General features: G+C 35.2%; 1 protein-coding gene across 1 annotated transcript; it reads right to left on the bottom strand.

The window, feature by feature from the left end:
• Window positions 1-11,441: 11,441 nt before the first annotated feature.
• On the bottom strand, window positions 11,442-23,125 carry LOC113779898 (CSC1-like protein At1g32090). Its single transcript, XM_027325673.1, is given in 11 exon segments — window positions 11,442-11,941; window positions 12,613-12,846; window positions 13,579-13,903; window positions 14,980-15,225; window positions 16,222-16,562; window positions 16,735-16,815; window positions 16,915-17,034; window positions 17,239-17,340; window positions 18,077-18,212; window positions 19,182-19,334; window positions 22,764-23,125. Coding segments are annotated over 11 exon segments (2,397 nt in total). The 5' UTR covers window positions 23,081-23,125; the 3' UTR covers window positions 11,442-11,599.
• Between the last annotated feature and the right edge of the window lie 806 nt (window positions 23,126-23,931).

Genomic DNA, 23,931 nt, shown 5'->3' with positions numbered 1-23,931 from the left:
TTTTTTAATATTCATAAAATATACCCTGCGGGTCCGGTACCCGCGGGTTTTTATTTTTTTGATCCGTATCTGTACCTGATTTTTGTGGGTACCCGACCCTCATCTGTTCCGCTAAAAAAATCGGATCGGATCGGATATCCTATTTTTCGGATCAGATCTGATTCATCGGGTTTTCGGATCGGCGGGTTTTTTTGCCCGCCCCTAATCACCAATAATACAAGTTTGCATACTTTTGCACTTTAAATCCCAGGAATAAACATACTTATATTTGGTCCAAGTAAAGCATAGTTAAGAACAAATTCAACCCAAGGGCTAAAGTTGGCTAGCATTGGAAGTCTTAAACAAAGCCTGCGCTTTGATAATGCGATAAAATATATTTATGAGAAGTTTCATCAAATACTTGTTGCTCATTAATGAGTTTCAGGAGCGGATTTCTAAAAGAACTATTCAACAACTTTGGAGTTTCATGTTAAAATCTACTGCTATAACTTAAACCATTTGTTAGAGTGATGGATTGGGAGACTGAAAATACATTAAAGCTAACCATACCCAAAAAAAACAAAAAAGAATAAGCAAAAGTGGAGTGAACAGTGATAGAGACCAACCAGGAAGAAGAAGATGTGAAGAAAACACAGGACCAATACAATCGTTGAACCACCATCACCAGCAAGTGTCGTACACCAGCTCCAAGGGTCACTAGAGAAGGAAAAACGACAAAGATTAAAGTCTGAATGGGGTAACGATAAAACTTGGTCCACCGGAATAGATGACTCGAGGTTGCAATTTACTTAATGCCCCTGAAAGAGTCAGAAAAAATAAAGAACCTTAAATTTCTTCAGAAAATTTAAGTTCAAGCTTTGATTCAAATTTTGGAGTATTTTTCGTGCATATGTAATGAAAAGTTTTAATTGCACATCTCATGATAAGTTTTGTCATTCTACCATAGAACATTAGTCAATTACTACTAACCACTGCGACAGCTTTTGATCGAGAAAATGCACTATTCCTAAAGTTTAGTCCTAATTAACCCGCAACTTTGCCCGAAGAAAGCCTTTCGCCATTGGCTAGTTTGACACTTTTCAAAACATGATCGCTATTGGCTGGTTTCTATCAACATGAATCTGATTAATTCATTGATCATTCATTCTAAACAACTAAAATGATGTAAACCTTTTGTACTACACTATCACAAACAGAACAGATGATGGTCATCAATAAAGCACAAACAGAAACTTACACATGCAACTGACATAAATTTTGTCTAAGCAGCATCATCAAACAGTTCTTCATCATGAAGTTTCAGAAGGCAACTTCAATGAAGACCATTTTAACTGCTCTGGATTGGCGTGATAATGTATACTACCATAACTTAAAAGAACATTTCTGGGTGATGGATTTAACCAGACCACAAAGTAGAAGGGAAAAAAGAAAAGATACAAAAGTAGAGAGAAGACCAAGGGAGACTAACCAAGAAGATGAACTGAAGAGAACGAAGGACTGATAGAATTCTTAAACGTTGTCGATTTGTTTAGTTACGAGGGTGTTATAACCGAAGGGTCACCAACGAAGGAACATGTGTAGATGCTGGATGTTGTTGTCAATTTACTTTTATACCCCTGAATGTCCCACAAAAGAACCCGTTCTTTAGAAACTAATTAAACTTTCCTAGATGTCAGTGTACACAGTACACACGATATATAAAACATTATTTTAATTTGAATTTCACTATTAAACTTTGCATATATAGCCTGTATCTAAATCTGCTATGAATATTAAATTTGCATATATATAACGTGTATCTAAACCTGCTAATATATATGCTGTTAATGTATAAAAATTAATCTATTGGATTATTTGATAAAATTTTCAAGGATCAAAATATGTCTATTAGGATAAAAAGGCAAATTTAGTCCGAGCTCAAGCCAATAAATAAGGGTGGCAACGAGCCCATGGAGATAGAAATGGGGCGCCGTGGGGGAAAAAGTTTCCCCCACCTTAAAACCGGGCAAGGGCAACATACACCTGTTCCATCCCCTACCCCGTTCCTTGCATACAAAAAAAAAAAATTATATATCTATATATATATATATTTAAATTTATAGATGTATATATAATACATCTATATACACAACATAATAATTTAGTTATAATCCGATTCTTTATATTTAATAATATAATTAATAACATAATTATGTATTTCTAATGACCAATAAGTAATAATCATTATTCAATAAGGTAACTAAACTAATAGTACTGTATTATCTATTCAGACTAAACGTAACAGAGAAATAGAATAAACAATCCTAATTGGTCCTATTACATCTCAGTCGGATGTTTTAATGTCATTTTCATGGTATTAACAGGTTGTTAATATTCTTTAGTTATTAGTATTTGCAACTCGTTAAATAGTTTAAGGTTAAGTACTTGAGCATATATTGATTGAATATTTTGAGATAGAATGAATGATAAAATTATTTTGTGAATAAGCAGATTGTTAAATATGATAAGTTGATTTCTTCCCTCGTAGGGACCACGGGAGAAACGGGGTGAAGGATAAGGGGAGTTATTTGACAACGGGGCAGGCCCGCCCTGTTGCCACCATTACCAATAAACTACAAACAGAAACCTCTCATGTACAAATATAACAAAGTTTAATTGAAGATTTGGTCATTGAATCACAGTGTTGTCCAAATTTCAGCAATCAGCTGCACAAAGTTATTAGTAAAGATGGACAAAAATCAAAAAGTAAAGAATTTGATTACTGAATATGCAATTTACTAATGTTTTGTTGTGCAACTCTCAAAATTTTTTTGGTAAACTACATTTTTTTATCAAATAATGTAAACAACTACTACTATAGAGGGTGATTTGATCAAAATTGTAATAGAAGCACTAATTTCTGTCCTTGGAAACGTTACACGGTTGAGCATGGAAAAAGACATACAAATAAATTCAAGGAAAGTTCACCGTTTTTCTTTTTCCAATTGTTTCACTTGGCTAAAATGTTGATTGCCCACTTCTTTCACTCATTCAAGTGCTGATCACTGACCAAAACCTCATTCTCAAAAACAAGAACAGGCTTCAAGTTTACTTTATATTGTCAACACAATCTGCCAGAAAATTGTCGCTTCTATGATTCTGGGCTTAATACAGGTGACATCAGGCAAGTTCACCAGATAATTTTTTTTTAAAAAATGTTCACACGTTTGTATTGCTATTTCTCTCTAAAAAATTTTTACGTTTTCCGTAAACACATTTCTTAATACTTTTTTATCTCACATATATTAAATTATTACAGTATATATTTTTTTATATAAAAACTCCAGAAAATGGCAATCCAATGTGATAAGTTAGATAAATATAGCATGTTAAAGCATCATGGAAGCCTCTAGTCTTTCATTTTGACAAATATCAGCAATTTCTGCCTCTTATTATGTGCACTTTAGAGAGAGAGAGAGAGATCACTAAGTACAGGAGCAAAATTCCAGTTTCTTGGGAACCGAAGTTTGACCATAGCTTAGAGCGAAACATTTCCATTTATCATTTTTGCACAAGGCAATTGGAGGGAAAGAAGAAAGTGTACCTATACTACTAGACTGATCACAAAAAAATAGTTAATAGATGTAATGTTCAACCAAACCATGTTTACCAAAAAGAGACTGATGTATTTCATTCGGCAAAAATTTTTTTTTTTTTGGTTTTAAACGATTGCTCATTTGCTTGCAATAATTTTCCAGTCAATTTACATAACACTAACGAACTTGAGCCAAAAAAAAAAATTAAAGGATCCACTTTCACAATTTTGAGTCCTACGTTTCCACAATATTGAGTCCAATTTTACAAACTGAAAAGACTTTCTTCAAAAAAAACATTGAAAAAGACAACGTTTAAGAGAGGTCGAAAATATTTACGGAGATTTTGGTCCCAAAATGTGTTAGTGAAATAATAAAAGTAATAGGCTGATACACAATAGAGAAGAATAAATACAACCTAGAAAGAAAGAAATAATCGAAACATAACAATAATAACAATCCGAGGCTTGTGAGCACAATTTCCTTAAAACAGATTCGCCCCCTCCAGGTAGAGTGCTTGAGGTTGAGTAGGCGTCTGTCTCCCAGGATACAACGGATTAAAGGTGAATATGTCAGCACCAAACTTTCTTCACCACAGCGAACTCGAACTAGAGCAATATGGAACACTATAAAAGATGAAGATGCAAGAAGGGAAAAAGAAAGAGAGAGTGCGCTTGCTTTTGAAACAAAAGGAGATATTTATAGATGCTGGCCAAGGGTGACTGTTCGAAATTGGCAACAAGTGTTAAATTCCAGATAATTATCTTCACGTTTATCAAAGCACCACATTCATGTTCATACATGTATCTCAATAAGATAACTCCAAAATCATGTATTAAGTACATGAATCCTATCCAAAATCATGTATCAATAATTAATATACATGAATCCTATGTACATGAATGAATGATAGATAATTATCCTAGATTCTTTCAAGAGTGCCATTATGAGAACAATTTTCTCATTCACTCTACAATGGATATAACCATTTTTCCAACAGGATATAGCCATTTTTCCAACAATCCCCCACATGAATGGAAAAATTGTTTTTGATTTGACTCTACAGTAGTGTTCCACGACTGAAACCTGCATAAGATAGGTTGGTGTTACCCATTGAACCTTCTCTTGTGAAATACACTTACTTTACTAGCAATCCAGTAGACATGATGTCTTTGAACTGTCCCACTTTTTAGTGTAAATGAACCATATATTTCACACAGGAATCATGCTCCATTTGTTCAGTTCTCATAGTTATGTTCGTTTTGGCCATGAACATCAACCTGGTTCAGCAAGAGTTTTTAAGAATTGAGCCCTAAACAATTCTCTTTTGAAGCGGCCCCACTTCACTCTTACATAGGTGATTTACTTAAGTCTTCAGTAATTAATTACTTCACTTAAGAATCATTAAAGCACACCATTGTGCTATCCTTAATTCTTCTTTGCGTCATTGTTTCATTATGGAATGGGTCTAGGGATATCCTCCCACAATGACTATGCTAAGTCCTTATAATTAGGTTGTCCCTTTGAACCTAGATATTGGGATCTCCAGTCAGCTAGGTTGGGTTTCCTTTATAACACTTAGCCTTCTATGGGCTTTAGTCCCATTCCCTTTGCCATTTTTGCAACCAACTCTCTATTCAATCCTTTGGTTAGCGGATCTGCTATGTTATCCTTTGATTTCACATAATCAATAGAGATAACTCCTGTTGAGAGTAGTTGTCTGATGGTATTATGCCTACGACGTATATGTCTAGACTTACCATTATATATGTTATTCTGTGCTCTTCCAATTGCTGATTGACTATCACAGTGAATACATATTGGTGGCACAGGTTTTTCCCATTTTGGAATGTCTTCAAGGAAATGGTGAAGCCATTCAGCTTCTTCTCCACATTTGTCCAAGGCAATGAACTCAGATTCCATTGTAGATCTAGTTACAATAGTTTGTTTAGAAGACTTCCAAGATACTGCCCCACCGGCAAGTGTGAACACATACCCACTTGTGAATTTTGAATCTTTTATATCAGATATCCAATTTGCATCAGCATACCCTTCTAAAACGGCAGGGTATCTAGTGTAATGCAGTCCATAGTTCCGAGTGTACCATAGGTATTTAAGTACTCTTGAAATTGCTTTCCAATGATCAGCACTCAGATTGCTTGTAAATCTGCTCAATTTGCTAACTGCATATGCAATGTCAGGTCTAGTACAACTCATTAAATACATTAGACTGCCAATGATTCTTAAGTATTCTACTTGAGAAATACTCTCTCCTCTATTCTTAGATAGATGGAAACTGTTGTCTAATGGAGTTCTTGCAATTCCAGAATCATTCTTATTGAATTTTTCCAGAATCTTGTCCACATAATGAGTTTGGCTCAAGACCAACCCGTCTGATATTCTTGTAATTTTAACTCCTAAAATTACATCAGCAAACCCCATATCTTTCATGTCAAATTTTGAATTCAACATGTTCTTGGTAGACTTGACCATTTTGTCATTACTACCAACAATAAGTATGTCATCTACATAAAGACATAAGATGACATAGCCATGTTCTGTTTCTTTACTGTAGACACATTTGTCACACTCATTTATTTTGTATCCATTAGTTATCATTGCATTGTCGAACTTTTCATTCCATTTCTTTGGCGCTTGTTTTAGTCCATACAATGATTTCACTAATTTACAAACTTTATTTCCTTTTCCCGGAGTTATGAAACCCTCAGGTTGCTCCATGTAGATTTCTTCATCTAAATCACCATTTAAGAAAGCCGTCTTTACATCCATTTGATGTATCTCTAGATTTCTCAATGCAGCGATAGCAAGAATCATTCTGATAGAATTTATTCTCGTAACAGGAGAATAAGTATCAAAATAATCCAAACCTTCTTGTTGCTTGTATCCTTTGATTACAAGTCTGGCTTTGTACTTATCGACAGAGCCATCAGGTTTCATTTTCTTTTTAAAGATCCATTTGGACCCTAAAGGTCTACAACCAGGAGGAAGATCCACTAACTCCCATGTATGATTCTGTAAAATAGAATCAACCTCACTTTTTATTGCTTCTTTCCACAAAAATCCTTCAGAAGGACTTACAGCTTCTGTATAGGTTTGTGGTTCCTTTTCTAATAGAAAAGTTGTAAAATCATCTCCAAATGATTTTTCCACTCTAGCCCTTTTGCTACGTCTCGGTTCATCTTGTTGAATCAAGTCATGATCACGATTTTCTTGATTCATAACTTCATGTGTTCGTTTTGATGAACTTGATGCACCATTCGATTTACAAGGAAACACATCTTCAAAGAATGAAGCATTCCTTGATTCCATTATCGTATTTTTGTGTATATCCGAAAATTTTGAATTATACACAAGAAACCGATAAGCAGCACTATTATGTGCATAGCCTATAAAGATACAATCCACAATTCTAGGACCTATCTTTATTCTCTTTGGTGCTGGAATAGCCACTTTTGCAAGACACCCCCACACTTTCAAGTATTTGTAGGATGGTCTCCTACCTTTTCATAACTCATAAGGAGTTTTATCTTGTTTTTTCCGGGGTACCCTATTTAAAAGGTAATTGCTTGACAAAATAGCTTTACCCCATATATTTTGAGGTAATTCTGAACTTATTAACATCGCATTCATCATTTCCTTTAATGTGCGATTTTTCCGTTCAGCAACACCATTTGATTGAGGTGAGTAAGGTGCAGTTACTTCATGAACGATTCCATATTTTGCACAATAATCACCAATAGGTATTTCATATTCACCACCTCTATCACTTCTTAACCTTTTAATTCTCCGGTTAAGTTGATTTTCAACTTCATTCTTGTAGAGAATGAATTTTTTCAAGGCTTCATCTTTACTTTTGAGCAAATACACATAACAGTATTTTGTGCAATCATCAATGAAAGTGATAAAATATTTATTACCACCTCTTGTTTGAACAAATTTCAAATCACAGACGTCTGTGTGAATCAATTCAAGGGGTTCGGTGTTTCTTTCAATTGTTTGAAAAGATGACCTTGCTAATTTTGCTTCTACGCAAATCTCGCATTTATGATTTGAATTGATGTGAAAGGAAGGAATATGATCCAAGTTAATTAGTCTACGCAAAGTATCATAATTAACATGACCTAGTCTACCATGCCATAAATTGGAAGACTCAAGCAAATAAGCAGAAGACTTATTCTTATTATTCACAATAGTCATTACATTCAATTTGAACAACCCATCAGTAGTATATCCTTTCCCTACATACATCCCAGATTTGGATAATATAACTTTATCCGATTCAAAAACCATGCGAAAGCCATGCTTGTTCAGCAATGATCCAGAAACAAGGTTCTTGTGGATTTCTGGCACATACAGAACATCGTTCAAAGTCAATGTTTTGTCAGAAGTCATCTTTAACAACACCTTCCCTTGACCTTCAATAGCAGATGAGGCAGAGTTCCCCATGAACATTTTTTCACCTTCAAGTTTTTCGAAGGTAGTGAACAGGTCTTTGTTTGTGCAAACATGTCTTGTGGCTCCAGTGTCAATCCACCATTCTTTCGGATTTGACCCTATCATATTTACTTCAGAGACCATAGCAGTCAGGTTCATGTTTTCCATGTCTCCCTCGATTCTATCAAGCAAGTTTGCTTCATGTTTCTTCTTCTTTGGAAGCTTACATTCAGTGGACTTGTGACCTTTTTTGTCACAGTTGAAGCACTTTCCTTGGAATTTCTGCTTAGAGATTTTCCCTTTTGCCCCAAGATTTCGAGTTGGCTTTTTGCCTTTGGAGTTTTGCCCTTGCTTATACTCCACAATATTTGCTTTAGCATCAACAGAAGTTGTTGCCTTGCAATCAGAACCCCTGTTGTCTTCTTCAATTCGAAGTCTAACGATAAGGTCCTCCATACTCATCTCTTTGCGCTTGTGCTTGAGATAGTTCTTGAAATCCTTCCACCCAGGAGGTAGCTTCTCAATAACAGCAGCTACTTGAAAGGTTTCACTCAAAATCATGCCTTCAGCTAGAATCTCATACAAGATAATCTGAATTTCTTGCACTTGACTGATAACAGTTTTGGAATCCACCATTTTATAGTTTAGAAATTTTCCAACGACAAATTTCTTTGTCCCGGCATCTTCGATTTTATATTTCCGATCTAAGGATTCCCATAATGCCTTCGCCGTCTTGAGTATTTGATACACGTTATACAGCGAGTCATGCAAGCAGTTCATGACATAATTTCGACAAAGGAAATCGGAGTGCTTCCAAGCATCAATAGCACTGACAGCTTGTGCATCAGTTAAGCCTTCAGGCAGCTTTGGAGCATCCTCACTTAAGAATCTCGAGAGATTCAATGTTGTCAAATAGAACAACATCTTTTGTTGCCATGTCTTGAAGTTCGAGCCATGGAACTTCTCAGGTTTCTCACTATGGTTGGTAGAAACCATAGGAGTAATCTTTCCTTCAGGTTGTTTCACAATTGTGCCAGAGGCGGAGGCATCAAAAGTAGAATTGTTGGTTTCTCTTCCTGTATTGTCAGCCATTGAAAACAGAATCTGTTTTAAGACTGTTAGTGAAATAATAAAAGTAATAGGCTGATACACAATAGAGAAGAATAAATACAACCTAGAAAGAAAGAAATAATCGAAAAATAACAATAATAACAATCCGAGACTTGTGAGCACAATTTCCTTAAAACAGATTCACCCCCTCCAGGTAGAGTGCTTAAGGTTGAGTAGGCGTCTGTCTCCCAAGATACAACGGATTAAAGGTGAATATGTCAGCACCAAACTTTCTTCACCACAGCGAACTCGAACTAGAGCAATATGGAACACTATAAAAGATGAAGATGCAAGAAGGGAAAAAGAGAGAGAGAGCGCGCTTGCTTTTGAAACAAAATGATATATTTATAGATGCTGGCTAAGGGTGACTGTTCGAAATTGGCAACAAGTGTTAAATTTCAGATAATTATCTTCACGTTTATCAAAGCACCACATTCATGTTCATACATGTATCTCAATAAGATAACTCCAAAATCATGTATTAAGTACATGAATCCTATCCAAAATCATGTATCAATAATTAATATACATGAATCCTATGTACATGAATGAATGATAGATAATTATCCTGGATTCTTTCAAGAGTGCCATTATGAGAACAATTTTCTCATTCACTCTACAATGGATATAGCCATTTTTCCAACAAAATGCACAAGAGAACCTCCAATATACACACGCGCACAGACAAAACAAGAATGATGAATATAAGCGTATACGAATGTTAAAATAAAAAGAAAATCAAATCGTAGTCTTTTGGAACAAATTTGTAGAATATTTCTTTGATATGGTCTTTTTTATCTCGCCTACATCATATTATTGCAATATATTTTCTATAAAAACTCCAAAAGTTTGCAATCTGAACGGACTCTCTAAGTAGACCAAAAAATAAAAAGAGTATTGATGATAAGGAATGAAAGTAGAATAACTATGAGTTCACAAAAACAACTGAAAATCACTAATATGTTTAAGTGATAAATACAAATATAACAATCCATAAAATTAAGGATTTGAGCCGTCATTTACTTTGTGCCTATCATATAAATTCCTATGTCATTTAGAGTAAAATTTTTGAACTGATAACATATAGCGTTGCCACTAGATTTTTGTCAAAACGGTTGCCACCTTGGAATAAGGTTGCAAACGAATCGAACCACTCGCAAACCGATCGTGAACTGCTCGAATCGAGTTCAAGCTGACCAACTCGAACTCAAACTTGAGTTCAAAAATACTAAACTCGGTAGCTCGCGAGCGGGTTCGAACTCGATTATATATATTTTTTATTTTTTATTTTAATAGTAATATTACATATATATCCCTAATATTTTATACTCCCTCCGTCCCAATAAGTTTGTCACTTTTGGGGAATTGTGTTTTTTATCAACAGTAGTCAAAGAGTGAAGGAATTGTGTTTGCTTTCCGTTTCTATCCTTCATTTATTGGTGGGAAAATATGTAACTTTAAAACCATTTGAATATTTGAAGGTACATGTGGGGCCAATATATTATCTTTTGTGCCTAAATCAAAGAGAAAGTGGGACCCACAACATTATTTAAAGATTTCTTGTGCAAGTGCATGAAGGGTAAAAATTGGAATGTGTTACAAAATTATTAGCCAAATTTGGTAAGATGACATAATTTTGGGACAAACCAAAAAGGAAAATATGACAATTTTAATGGGACGGAGGGAGTAATTTGTTAAGAAAAAATATTAACTTGCCTTCAACATCCAGCAGCTCATAATCAAAAAAATTATTGCGCTTCATAACTTAATTATCTTAATTATGCATTAACTAGACCAGAACATGTCAAAATTCCTCAGCAGGTAAGGCTGGGAGCTACAGACTTTGAATCTCAGGGCTGAATTTCTCTTCTGCAATGTAGTAGACAGCTAGCCTTTCAAAGGTCTGAATTTAAATCCAAATCCTTCAAGAATGGCTGATCAAAGTTGCAGCTGCAGGTCAACTTCTGCAGCAAGCCTAGCACAAATTTTTGGTCCCAAAACTTCAAACCACTATTCATAAAGCCACCAGATTTTTATGACTTTCCTACTTTTTGACTGATGCAAGGAGTATTAGTAAACTTAACCAGACTAAAAAGCATATTGCATTGCTGTTACTCTTTTGGTATGGGATTCAACTTTTTATATAGCTCTACAGTTTCAAATAAATTGTGTATTCCACTCTTTAAAATCGAAATTGAGGGAAAACAATAAGAAAAAAGATCAAACAGCATGAAAAACATCACATCAACATCGACAGGCAAAGGAATGAAGAGAGAAAAAAAGGCACGATAAAGATCGCATAGCTTCTCACTCAAATTCTTAGCTCACACCAATCAGAACAATGGACAAAACATCAGAATCCAGTTTACATTGGGTTAGCTCATATTAACCTCTTGAAACTAACTGCTATGGTGGTTAGGCTGTGCAAGCAACTTAAACTAATCATACCAAGAAAGTTAGTCTCAATAGTGATATACATTATGGTACGACTCTGTGTCATATTCATAAACATTACTCGATACCTCAGCTTCGTAGTGATACACATTACTAGGCGGTTCATATTCATGGTGATGAACACTATGAGATGGCTTATCTTCATGATGATGGATGTCGTGGTGTGAAGATGAAGAACTGCTTCCTGATGGACTTGGAATATGAGCTTGGCTTTTGTCAACTCTAACCTCCACTAATTCAACTTCTTCAAAAGAGCGGAATATAGGATGCAAGTAAGCATCCGCCAAGAAAGATTTTAAATTGACATCAGATTCAGAGGGGCGATCTTCTAAATCCTTATCCATCGCTTCCTGGTGATTAAAATAATGCTTTTATTAGTACATTAAGCAACCAACATTTTCAAAACAAGACAATAAATGCACGACAATTCTGCCCCTAAGCAAACTCAAAAAAAGACAACAAACCGCATGCAACAGATTTCTGCTTCCAAGGAGCATAAGTTTTGTGAAGCAAATCAAGCCAGTGATAGATCAGCAGAAAATGAGAGCTATGTCTTGGGACTTAGGGGAACACTAAACAACCATAATCATATTCTGCACATAATTTGGCTTTCAACAATAAACTCAGGACACAATAATTCCATCAGATGCAAAATACCATGAAAGAGTTTGATGACAGAAGGCACATGTTCCAACAAGATCTCAGAAATTAGAGTAAGAATTAGTGTCATTTATTGAATGCAGTGATGATTTGTTCTCACCACAAGCAGGATAATGCACAGAACAGAAAGTTGAAATCAGAACAAAATTATCCACTCTAAAATTAAAAAAATGTGAAAAAGCAAGTAATAAGAACAAAATGGAGTTTCAATCAGCTGACTACCACATTTCTGCATGCAGCGCCAGAAATGTACATGAAGTTAAGACAATCACAGATACTATAAAGCATAGACCAGGTATATGGCATCAACATGAAAGGTCCTAGTCAAAGTACTATAGAAACCATCAGACATGGAGCTCACCTCCAGTGGATACTTTCTGAATGCAGGTTCAAACCGATTCTTACAGTAATTGTGGAAGGCTAATGTCAATATAGGTAACACAATGATCAAAGGAGTAGAGTTTGCAGCCTTTTTGGTGCTCAGTAGACCCATTAAAAGAAGTTGAGAAATCAATAAGCTCCAAATGATACGACTATGAACGTGTGGCCAAAAGGCACCAGCACTCTCATATTGTTGGTTGTACACGTTGATTACCTGCGTGATGTAGCAGAGAAGAATAAGAATGTAAATTTGCTGCTAAAAATATTCTGATGCCATTTAGCTATAGATTTTAATTCTAGAGGAGTTCTAAATTCAGAATTTCAACTACAACACAAAAAGAGTATGTCGTAACTAATAGAGTTTGAAGTAGCAGAGAAGAATAAGAATCTAAATTTGCTGCCAAAAATATTCTGATGCCATTTAGCTATACTTTAACTCTAGAGGAGTTCTAATTTCAGATATTCAACTACAACACGAAAAGAGTATGTTGTAACTAATAGAGTTTGAAAGCATTTTTATGTCAATCACAACCAATGAACTAATGGAGTTTGAAAGCATTTTTATCTCAATCACAACCAATGAGAAAACAACCTAAATTCACATTAGATCTTAAAATCTTCACTTTAAAACCATATTTCGATTAGCAATTTTCTATATTGTTCAGAATATAAAAGATAACACATATTTGAAATTCAGTATGCATTGCCCTTGTTTCATCCATGTCCAGCTTAACGATCAGTTGAAATCTGAACAGGCATAATGTGATTTAAAATTGCCCCCATTCACTTTAAAGTCTAAAACTCTTTTCAGCAACTATTGTTCTTCCTATGTCTCCAGCATAAATTAATTCATCATAGCCAGGCTCAATGAGATTTCATTCCAGAGGAAATGGATGCAAATGAGAAAGCAGAAAATAACCAGACCATATCAATTATGCATGCTAACCTGATGACGGTAGACGAAGTACGCAAAGGCAAAGAATACCAATATAAAAGGAAGAAGTATTGGAGTGACCACAGCATACACCAGTCCGAGCAAGAAGTATAGTTGAAGACTTGGAAGTGTCTCAGGAAAATCTACACTCCCGGGGTCCATTGCCTTCACTCTGTCTCTTTCAGTTTTGACAATGAACATGTTTTTAAGGTGAAAAATGACTAAAGGCTTCAACCTTAAAATCTCACTAGCAATGCCAGCCCAACCATCAACCATTATGTAGGTGATGAAAAAGGTAGCCTTCATCGGTATTGACACACCAATGGTTCTTGGAATCCTGTCAGAAGGCCCGAGCAGTGTCATAATCCAAATTTGAAACAGCAGGAAAAATTTCAGTGAAAATTGACCAAATAATTTTAGGAAGACTGGTCCACAAATATGAAATCTGTTGGTAATCTCACAATCGTAATTGTATCACACAACAGCATAAGTTTCCCAATTTTCATCCTAATTTTGCATGCAACATGCTCCTTCTTTGTGAAGTAATCCCAGCCATAAAAAGTAGAATTAAGACAAGAAGCTGCTGATGCAAATAGATACTATATACTTCTAGTAAATTCTTCAATCACAATTGCTATGATAGAGATGTGTCAAATCTCACTGACACTCATGCATGATCTTAACTGTTTAAACATTCATCTGGAAAATATGACTTGAGCATTCTATGCATGGTCCAGCATGGACATATTACAACAAGCCATAGTGGCTAATTTGGGTATGCAATAGTTTTGTGAAGTCATAACAGAAGATTATTGACCACTTGAACAGTTATACTATGTTGAGAGTAGAACGATAATCATACTTGAGACGAAGCAACCAGTAAATTTTCTACTCTATAAGTTCATAGAAGATAAAATCACTGAATGTGCTCTATTTACATGAGAACTAAGTTTCTCTTGCTTTGTGACTCACAAAATTGACGATACCAAAACCATATTCAGAGGACATAGTGATTGTAGCAATAGACGTTAATACTTTTTAAGAAACAAACAGAATAAGATTAACAAATAAGGTGAGTCAAGTAGGCGATAAGCTGGACTGATACCAAGGTTCATAAAAACAAATCAAACATCAGAAATGGATGTCAAAATAAAATTAATATCAAGATGTTAAAGTACCAAATGCAACAAGCCTAAAAGCAAGTGATTCTGTGCATGACACCAATCTAGTTGTGCAAATAAGAATAATCGGAGAAGGTATAATAAGCATTAGTTGTGATATCATGTTTGCCCATTGGGAAAAAAAAATCTATTTGATAATGTTGGAAACTCTAAACTAATTATTCATGATCCTCATACTTGAAAAAGAAATAAAGAATCAGAAAAGAAAGCCACAGGATGGATAGAGGATTACTGTGTAGCTGATTGGTGAAGGAATGCACGAAGTTGCTGAAATGCTGTTCCTGCAATTATGCTCCCCAAGAACACATTGACCAACATAAAGTAATAATACTTGGCTGCTGCTTTCCTTTCTAATGTTGATTTGGCTACATATCCCTCAACTTTTGACATTATCATCAATATTGTTGGAAGAGCAAACAAAAAGATTTTAAGTGCCAGACCAGGAAGGAAACCCTGAAGGAAAGACTTGATAAATTTCCTGCACAACATTTCCAGAACTTTATTTGTTGAAATAAAGACCCATACACCAAGAGGACTAAAATATCGTTGGGCATTGTCTAAGAGCAAGCGACAGTAAATATGATTTTTTAAGAATAATAAAGAAGTTTTTAGTACCATAAAAAGAAATTGATAATACATGGGAAAAAAAGACAACCAATGAATCAGCACAGAAGGTCAACTTTTTAGCCCAGGCACTCCATCATCCAATGCTCTGCGTGATATTCTTGGATACCGTAAATAAGATTAGAAGAAGACCAAACTTTTAGAAATGAAAGCTGCATTATTGAATGTTTCAAAAAATTTGGAGACAAGTTTTAGAGATAAAAGTGCCCGAGAATCAACAAAATGTGTGAAGGAATACAAAATGATATATCCCTTTATGAAAGATATGTCAACTTCCATCAAGAATGAACTATAAAAGGAACAACTGCAAAGAAATGACAAATCTAAAGGTACATGTAATGTTGTTGATATGAAAGTCATATTGCAATACAAGGGCTTTGGTTCTACAATTTGTGTCATTTTTTAGGTTCTCATTTCTGCCCTCATTAAATTTTCTTTTTTTTTTTTTTAACAAAAAAAGATCTGCCAAGGATTAAACCACTAACCCATCATAACATCCAGTAAGTTCCATCCTTTCCATCTTACCAATTCTGTCTTTTTACTTTGCAAATGTATAAGGTATGCTTTTCCAACTAGAAATGCAATATATTTAACAGAACAATATAGTTAAAAACCAATTCCAGCAGAAAATATTGTTGGGAAAAAAATAAAAGAGAAGGAAATGGAGCGAGACATATGTAAGATGAGATATCAGGATGTAGATTAAAACTGAAATACATATTATTCATATGAACTAAAATCAATTTACTGTGCAATGAATCACATTTTTAGATTACATATTGTGAAACCAGCTTTACCAAAAAAGATCATACAAGTTACAAAATGAGAAAATTGAGTAAACTGTGCTTACAGTTCGGTCACCGGCCTAAGGAATGGAGCGACCTTCTCCAAACCCTCCAAGTTCGCCAAGGATTGCACAAATGCTATTGGTATCATGTAAAAGAAGATCAAAGCAAAGACTGCTACTGATATTATGAATCTACGAATAGTTAGAGAAACATAGGGGATTGCAAGATTTTTCCAGTATATATCGCGGGGTTCAGGGGCCCATTTTGTTAGCCACAGTGTCGGGTTCTTGCTTTGTTGTGTCTGTGCACAAACAGCTGCCCCCCATCTCGAATTGAATGATACAAAGGCAGCAGGCATGATAGCTTTTGGATCCTTGAGAACTTTCTGACGCTCCATTGTCAACTAATAAGCGATACCGAGATTAGGGATAGTCGTTTGCAAAAAATGATGTTATAAACAAGTAAGCAACTAACTTCATTTGGAGGTGGCTACTGTAATATAAAGGAAAAAGACAAATAAAATGTTATAATGATAATTGTTTTTCAAGATTTGGTTGAAGGTAACTACAACTTACTTTTTTATCAAGCTCCTTTATTTGATGCTTATAGAAGTCAATGGAGTCAATTTTTTCTCCCCAAAGTCCAAGGAAACCATTCTGCTTAGGAGGAACACAAGAAACTATTAACAAAACATTCCGTATAGCATGTGTCATTGACATCTGACTAGTCTTATTTCAACCCAGTAAAGCATCTACCTTTCTTCTCCGTCTCTTTTCTGGGTTTCTTTCAAATTTCAGCTGGTTATAGTCTAACCAGTTTTGAAGTCTATTTCTCTTTCGGACAAGTCTTGCAAACTTGTTAGCATTATAGACAGCCTGAAGAAAGATAATCAGTATATAACATGGAACAACAAGGCATTGGTACAATGTACAATTCATTCAATACCAAAATAATACTCTTGAACATATGATATGCAAACTTCAAATAGAAGCAGATAGTTGGAGTGCATTTGATGGAATTACCATTTAAAAATAAGGCATCTCTCTGAAAGCGTGAAAGCATTTAAAACACCATATTACCTGATGACACAGATAATGTTCTGGGTGGTTTTTGCTGAAGAAATTCTCGACACTATCCGATGTGGAGCGACCAGAAACATGTGGTATATTCCTAACAAGAACCTGAAATATGTACATCAAAAAGAATGTCATCAAAACAAATGAAATCAAATTTATGCAAACCAAAATACAAGGAGGAAGTTAGACTAGAAAATCTGAGATAATCACTTCTGTCATTTTACTTGAAAAGAGGTGCTCTTCCTAAGTAATACAGAAAATGCTTCCTCTTCCTAAAACCAGTCACCTAGTTAACCAAAATAGACAATGGAGGGCTACGTGACATATTTTCTTGGGCTATTAAAACAGGTATGTCCATTACTACAGGATTCAGTAACAGTATGTATGTTATTTTTCAATGGTTGTACCACATGATATCGGAACAGTTTGAACTAAGAATGATGCTTTTGTCACATGCAATTGAGGGCCCAACAAGTTGCTAAAAATAGTGTACAATTTTGGGTCAATACAGTGGGTATCAAAGAAAACCCCATCCAGTCTCCAGAAGGGTGATAATGCACCTACAATTGAATTGTAACAAGCACATTACATCTCTAACAGCATGTGACAGTAATGTGCCAATAGATGTTGCAAACCAATAGTCCAAAATATTTGCATGGTTAAAGGAGCCTTTGGTCATATGCTACAGTCCACTGATTGAAGTACTTGTTCATTTCTAATTGTGCATTAACTTTCTTGTAAACAGCTTCACACATCTAAAGGAAAGTAGATAAGACTTGGAAAAAGAAAAGAAATACAAAGTCAAGATCATGAAATGGCAAAGAAATGAAGTTTAACTCACTGTGAATTGCTCAGCCCTTCTACCTTGTGAAGCCAAAAATCTTAACCTCATTGATGCTACCCGGCTATATTCCTTGTACAACAATCAACATGTCCAAAATGTGAACAGGTATTGCATCGATATGTGGAAAAAAAACCTGGGATTTGATCACAGAAAAAGAGTTATAACTAACATTATACCAAATAAATTCTTATATCCATGCACACACAGCTACTATTCACCAACCTAAACCAAAGTCAAAAAACATATATAGAGGTATCACTTAAACATGGGGTAAGGAAGCTTTGCTCTTGCCACTCTTTTCCTGTAAAAATCTGTCAACAAAAAGAAGAAAAAAAACTAGAATCGAACATTTCACCTAAGTTCCTTAAATTCTGCACAGATGGGAAACCTCTATAGCATTATATGATACAAGGAAAGAAGCTTATTACTCAGTATGATTTGTTAAATTAATCTAACAACAATTACGTTCCTTTAGTAATTATACATCCATCCAATTTTGACAATTTAAAATGTGAATACAGTTTCTTTTATCAGATTCCTTCAGAAGTAGAAATCCGTGGCAATTGATGTACAACATGCTGCTAGGAGATGGAGTGGTGTCCTGAGGCACCACAATAATTGTCTATTAGCAGTTAATTGGGGTTTATCCCGTAGATTTTTTTTATTAGGCTGGATAGGATCTTCTTAGTTCTTGCTATAAGGAAAGTTGATGTTTTTTATAATTAAGAGTATAAATGGGTGGTTTGTCAGAAAATGGAAGTTTTGGCAATTATTTCGGAAAAGAAAACAGGATTTTTTCAAAAAAAGGTTGAAAATTCCCATGCAGTGTGGACTATCTAGTTAAATACATGTCTAAACTTCTTACTATGTCTTTGTATGATTTATTATTTTAAAAAAGAAGCATGCCTTAAAAATAACTGAAAAATAATCCTTGATACATTCTATCTGAATTGGATGGTAGGTTATTCAGATTAATAAAACTGAGCTGCAACTAAGGGATGCCTAACAATGAATTATTGAAGTCTTCTGCCCATAATTTTCTTAATTGTCTAACAAGAGGATATCAGATGTGGCAAAGCTGAAAAAAAAGGAAAATACTTACTTAATCGATTTGGAACGAACATTTGATATTGAAAGCTTATCAATGTTGCTAATGACCAAATCTTTGTTGAGGGAATATAATGTCCCATCCGATACATTCACTGGAATGAGAACCACGAGTGCTACAGCAGCCATTGGAACAAAAATCTTTAACCTGTTAAAGACAACAAAGGTTATTATCTTAAACTTCAACAAATGTCAAATTATGCAAAAGAGACATCTGTTAACTCATAATATGAGTTTTAACACGAAAGAAAAAGGAAGGGGAATAAACTCCTTAAGAAGGTGCTTAATTTAGCACGCAAATTTCATTGTCTTCAAAGTAAAAGGACAGAGTCACATCATGCCTAACACAAACTGATGTTACCAATTTTCTTTGTACCAGTCATGATATATTGAGAGAGGAAGGACAAGAAAAAATAGCAGAAACAAAAAGGTAAAAGACTAATGGGGCAAAGAGGAGGAGGGCTAAGAGGTGGATTGAACTCGACTTTGCTTTTGGTTGGCACATAGGAAAAGGAGATATGAAAGTATCTTAAATCTCTCTACCAAGCCCAACGAAAACCCTAAGCGAATTTTCGTAATATGTGAAAGGATATGAATCAGCATTCCAGGAAGTAAATTGCATAAGAGTATATCTGAGCAGCCAGTTAATCAAAGACTGCCTATGGTAGGATGGGTCAAATCAGATACCAATGGGAGCCTTGGAAGCAATATGGTATGAATAGGCACAAGCAGTTTGCCTAGAGATGAATAACATTGTCAAGGGAGATTGGGAATTCGTCAATTGCACAAGCTGAAGCCTTGGCAATCAAGTAAGACTGTCATTTATTTGGGATCAGAAATGTGATAAAGTAGTATTCTTCCATCCAGCTTTTTGTGCTGAGAGAATCTGAGCACCACAAGGCCAAAGCTTTAAATAGAGTCAGCAATCTCTTAAAAAAGACAACAATAAATCAAAAACAGACTTGTGGAAGGAAGGCAATTGAACAGTTGACATGTGGTAGTTTAGCTAAATCCCAGGCAAAATTTGTTCGGAAAAGATAGAATCATTCCAGATGATTATGGTGGGTCAGACTAATATGAAAGTTGCACTCCATTACAGAATATGGTAATACTAAAGGTAATGAACCAAAAGTTTGAAAATAGACCCAGAAATTCCGGAATGACAGAAGATGGTGAAAAACTTAGCTTCAATCTCGTTTTGAAGACAGATTCTTTTTCACTTTATGATTCAAAAGATTTCCATAACTATCAATTATAAAGATATTCAATATGCTAAAGTCAATCTGAAGCTATAAAGCATTAAGTAAATTGAGATTTCTCAAAACATGGCCTTCAGCCATTTCCTTTTCCCAATTATTCTAACTCTAATCTCATGGCTTGTGTCACCTGTACCTCTTATATTACTCAACACGGAAACAGCTCTTATGGAATTGTACTAGATGCATAAGGCAGGGAGATAACCTATTTCCACATGTGCTCATTATCTACTAAAGGATTATCCCTATATAACAACAGAGAAAGGAGCACTGCAGGATCAGTGATCAAACCCATATGATAGAAGAATCCTGCTAAGGCAAGATCATATAAGACCACATACTGACTTTGTAGATCTATTTCATTAACCCAGTTAGCATGCTAAAACTGCTATTTGTGGTTCCTTAATTCAGACTGCCTTCTTTGTATTTCTATAGGCAACAAAATTCACAACTACAAAGACAATTCTTGCATCAAATTAATCCTAAAATTAAACCCATAATTTTAGCTCATTTCATGAAAAGAATCAAAATCATGGTCTCAGAAGCAAAAACAGTAGAGGCTCACCAAGACAGGACAAGAACTTCTTCAAGACAATGATGGTTAATGTTTTCAGGTCTTTAAAGCTAGCTACCATAGGCAGAGGAGAATGGCTGCACTCTAGGTGACGGTTATATGATCAAACACTTGGAAAGAATTTGTCCAGTTCATCAAAATCCAACTTGGGCAGAATGGAGCCGGCATTGCAAGGTACAATTCTCCAGAGTGATTAATGAATATTTTGACAAAAATTTTTGCCTGGAGAAATGAAACTGTGTTTCAGCGAAATTAACATTGCTGTAGGCAGATATGACATCCTGGACTTGTCCAAATATCTGCCCTCCCCCAATTGATCAAAGTTTATCAACCAGATTATCATAGGCAAAGAATTAAAATACTTTGTGCTAAGGAAACAATTAATCACAACTTATCTGCTAATGATTGATAAAAACCGAAATTGGTTTTACTTGATTACCAACTCCAAAATATCCAGTTGTATGCTTTCTTTGAAAGAAACAAATGGAAAATCCGACGTCGTCCTTTCACTTTCCTCAATCTTAATTGTGAGATCCTCAGAAATCTAAGTGAAGGGGCATGCATAACTCATTCTTCTAATGTCTAACAAAGGGTGTGAGATTTTCAAGGAAAACTGCATAATCTTCATTACAGCAAATTGTAGTCTATGGATTTAAACTATATATCTAGTCCATAGTCCAGGCATTTCTCAACAGCCTTTCCATTATTTGCTTATTAAATGTACTTTTGATGAGACAAGTAGTCATATGCCTAAACTACTGAGTTCCCTGGCATCTTGTATTCCCTGTGGTTGCATGGTATGCTGATTTGAAAACAGAAAGCAAATTATCTTCAATACCTCTACCGATCCATGTAATATTGCTCTATCTGCACTCTACATCTAATGCCCACTTCTGGAGTCTTAGAGACCATTCAAGAACATTAACCTACTTTGATAACCCAGGCCATTTGCAGAACTGCCCACAAATGGGAATCACTCCTTGGAAAACTGTAATTTACTTCGAGAAACCAAGGTGAAGTGAGCAACGACAGCTAGACTGCTAAAAAGAAAAATTGCAAACGCCCAAAGCGCGAGAGAGAGAGAGAGAGAGAGAGAGCCATCAGATGATACTAAAAAAAAAATCCAAGAAAAACAAAACAATACTAAAAAAAAATCCAAGAAAAACAAAACAAAGTATAGGACAAAATCGATTCTTTCTCGCCAAAATCTAAGAATCTGGACAAAGACAGAATTTACCAACCCCGAACACTTTTTATTTTTCTGAGAACTAGTCAGGATTGAAAAGTCAAAATGTTTCTCAAATACTACCATCTCAGTGTTAACTGCCCCTGATAAATACCTTTCACAAGACAGTAACAAGTATCAAAATTTTCTTCTTTTCTTGTATTTTAAACTTGACAAGCCCAAATTTATTCGCCACCAAAGCCAAATAAAAAACTTAAACCAGAAGCCAAGAAAACAGCAATTTTAGTCAGTAACTTAAAACGTGGCCAAATCAATAAATTTGTAGCCCCCTAGCGTTAAGTTCTCATAAAAAAGGTACAAACAACGCAATGACTAGACAAAAACGCAAAAACAAGACAATCAAATTTAAGAGTTCAATATTCAACTTTTCCATGCACTAACCAGTTAAACTATTGCAGCATCCAAGAGAAAGACTGAAATTTGTGAACTATAAGAGGCACCCAGAAGGCAAAACCGTCAAATTATCTTAAACTACAGAAAAAGGAGAGTTTTTGAGAGTACCCCAGAAGATAAATCCTCAAGAAAACAGCAGAATCAAGACCAGCATGGTCAATAATCTCAGCCTCACTCATCTTCAGAGCTTGAGGCATCCAGTTAAGGAAAGTGAAGTAAGTCTTGACATTGAGATTCACAAATTTCCCAACAAAACTCCCACCAGCATGCCTTGGACTGCTCCTCTTCCCAGAAATGTACCATTTGGGAAAGTAAACTCTGTCATTGATTGGTTGAAGTCTCAACAAAGCAAAAGCCAACAAGAATGCAAAAGCACCAACGATGTTAAATGCTGCAGACACTGCTATATCCCCTAAAGTTGCCATTGCTCATCACAATTCTCACAAAACTCAACACACAAAAAACACACTAAGGGTGAAAACACACACACAAGAGAGAGACAGGTGAAGAATAAAAGGTGGAATTTGAAGGAAATCTTCCAATTGAATAGTGATGAAGGAAAGTATATTTTCTTGCAAGCGGGATTTAAATGTTTTTATGGAAAGTGGCCTAATGGGGCTGTGTTGCTGCTGTAATGGGCACCGTTTTCTTCACTTTTTCATGTGGAAAGTTGGGTTTCCTTTTGTAATTGTTTAATTTTTTTTTTTTTGTCGATAAATAGACCTACAGTGAGCTACTAATCCTGATGAATGCACTGTTCACTCGACTGGAAGCCACTTGAAGTGGCGTGCCCCATTTTTATGGCAAATAATGGGAGGCAGGATTTGATCTCTTAACCTCCCACCCCACCAACGTTTTGTGGTGGTGGTGGTGGGTTTTGTTTAATATTCAGGGGGTTGCTTTCAGTTCTGGTAATTAACTGAGAAAGAACTAGATGAAATTTGTGGGAGCTTTTTGGCGAATGTTTTGTTCTGCAGTTATTCTTGTTTGGCTTTGGCTTTGGCTTTGGCTTTGGCTTTCTTGTTGGCTTCTTGTTTTTAACTTTTTGTTGGAGTGGCTTCGCTTGTCTTTTTATTCCCTTTCTTCCTTACACATTTCAGTTTTCGGCCGAAAATAGTCTATTATTGGTACTTCAATCATGCCAAAAAAAAAAAAAATCATGCCAAAAAGATCGCCATGACAATTGTTGCCAAAAATAATAATATAGTAAAGAAGCTGGAAAAAAAAAGTAGCAACTTTAACTTTTTTGGGTTTTTTGGCAGCATAATGGGGTTAT

This window comes from Coffea eugenioides, chromosome 8 (assembly GCF_003713205.1).
Source record: "Coffea eugenioides isolate CCC68of chromosome 8, Ceug_1.0, whole genome shotgun sequence".
Lineage (NCBI taxonomy): Eukaryota > Viridiplantae > Streptophyta > Magnoliopsida > Gentianales > Rubiaceae > Coffea > Coffea eugenioides.
Note: the sequence above shows the minus strand (reverse complement) of the source record. Positions and strands in the feature narration are given on the sequence as shown.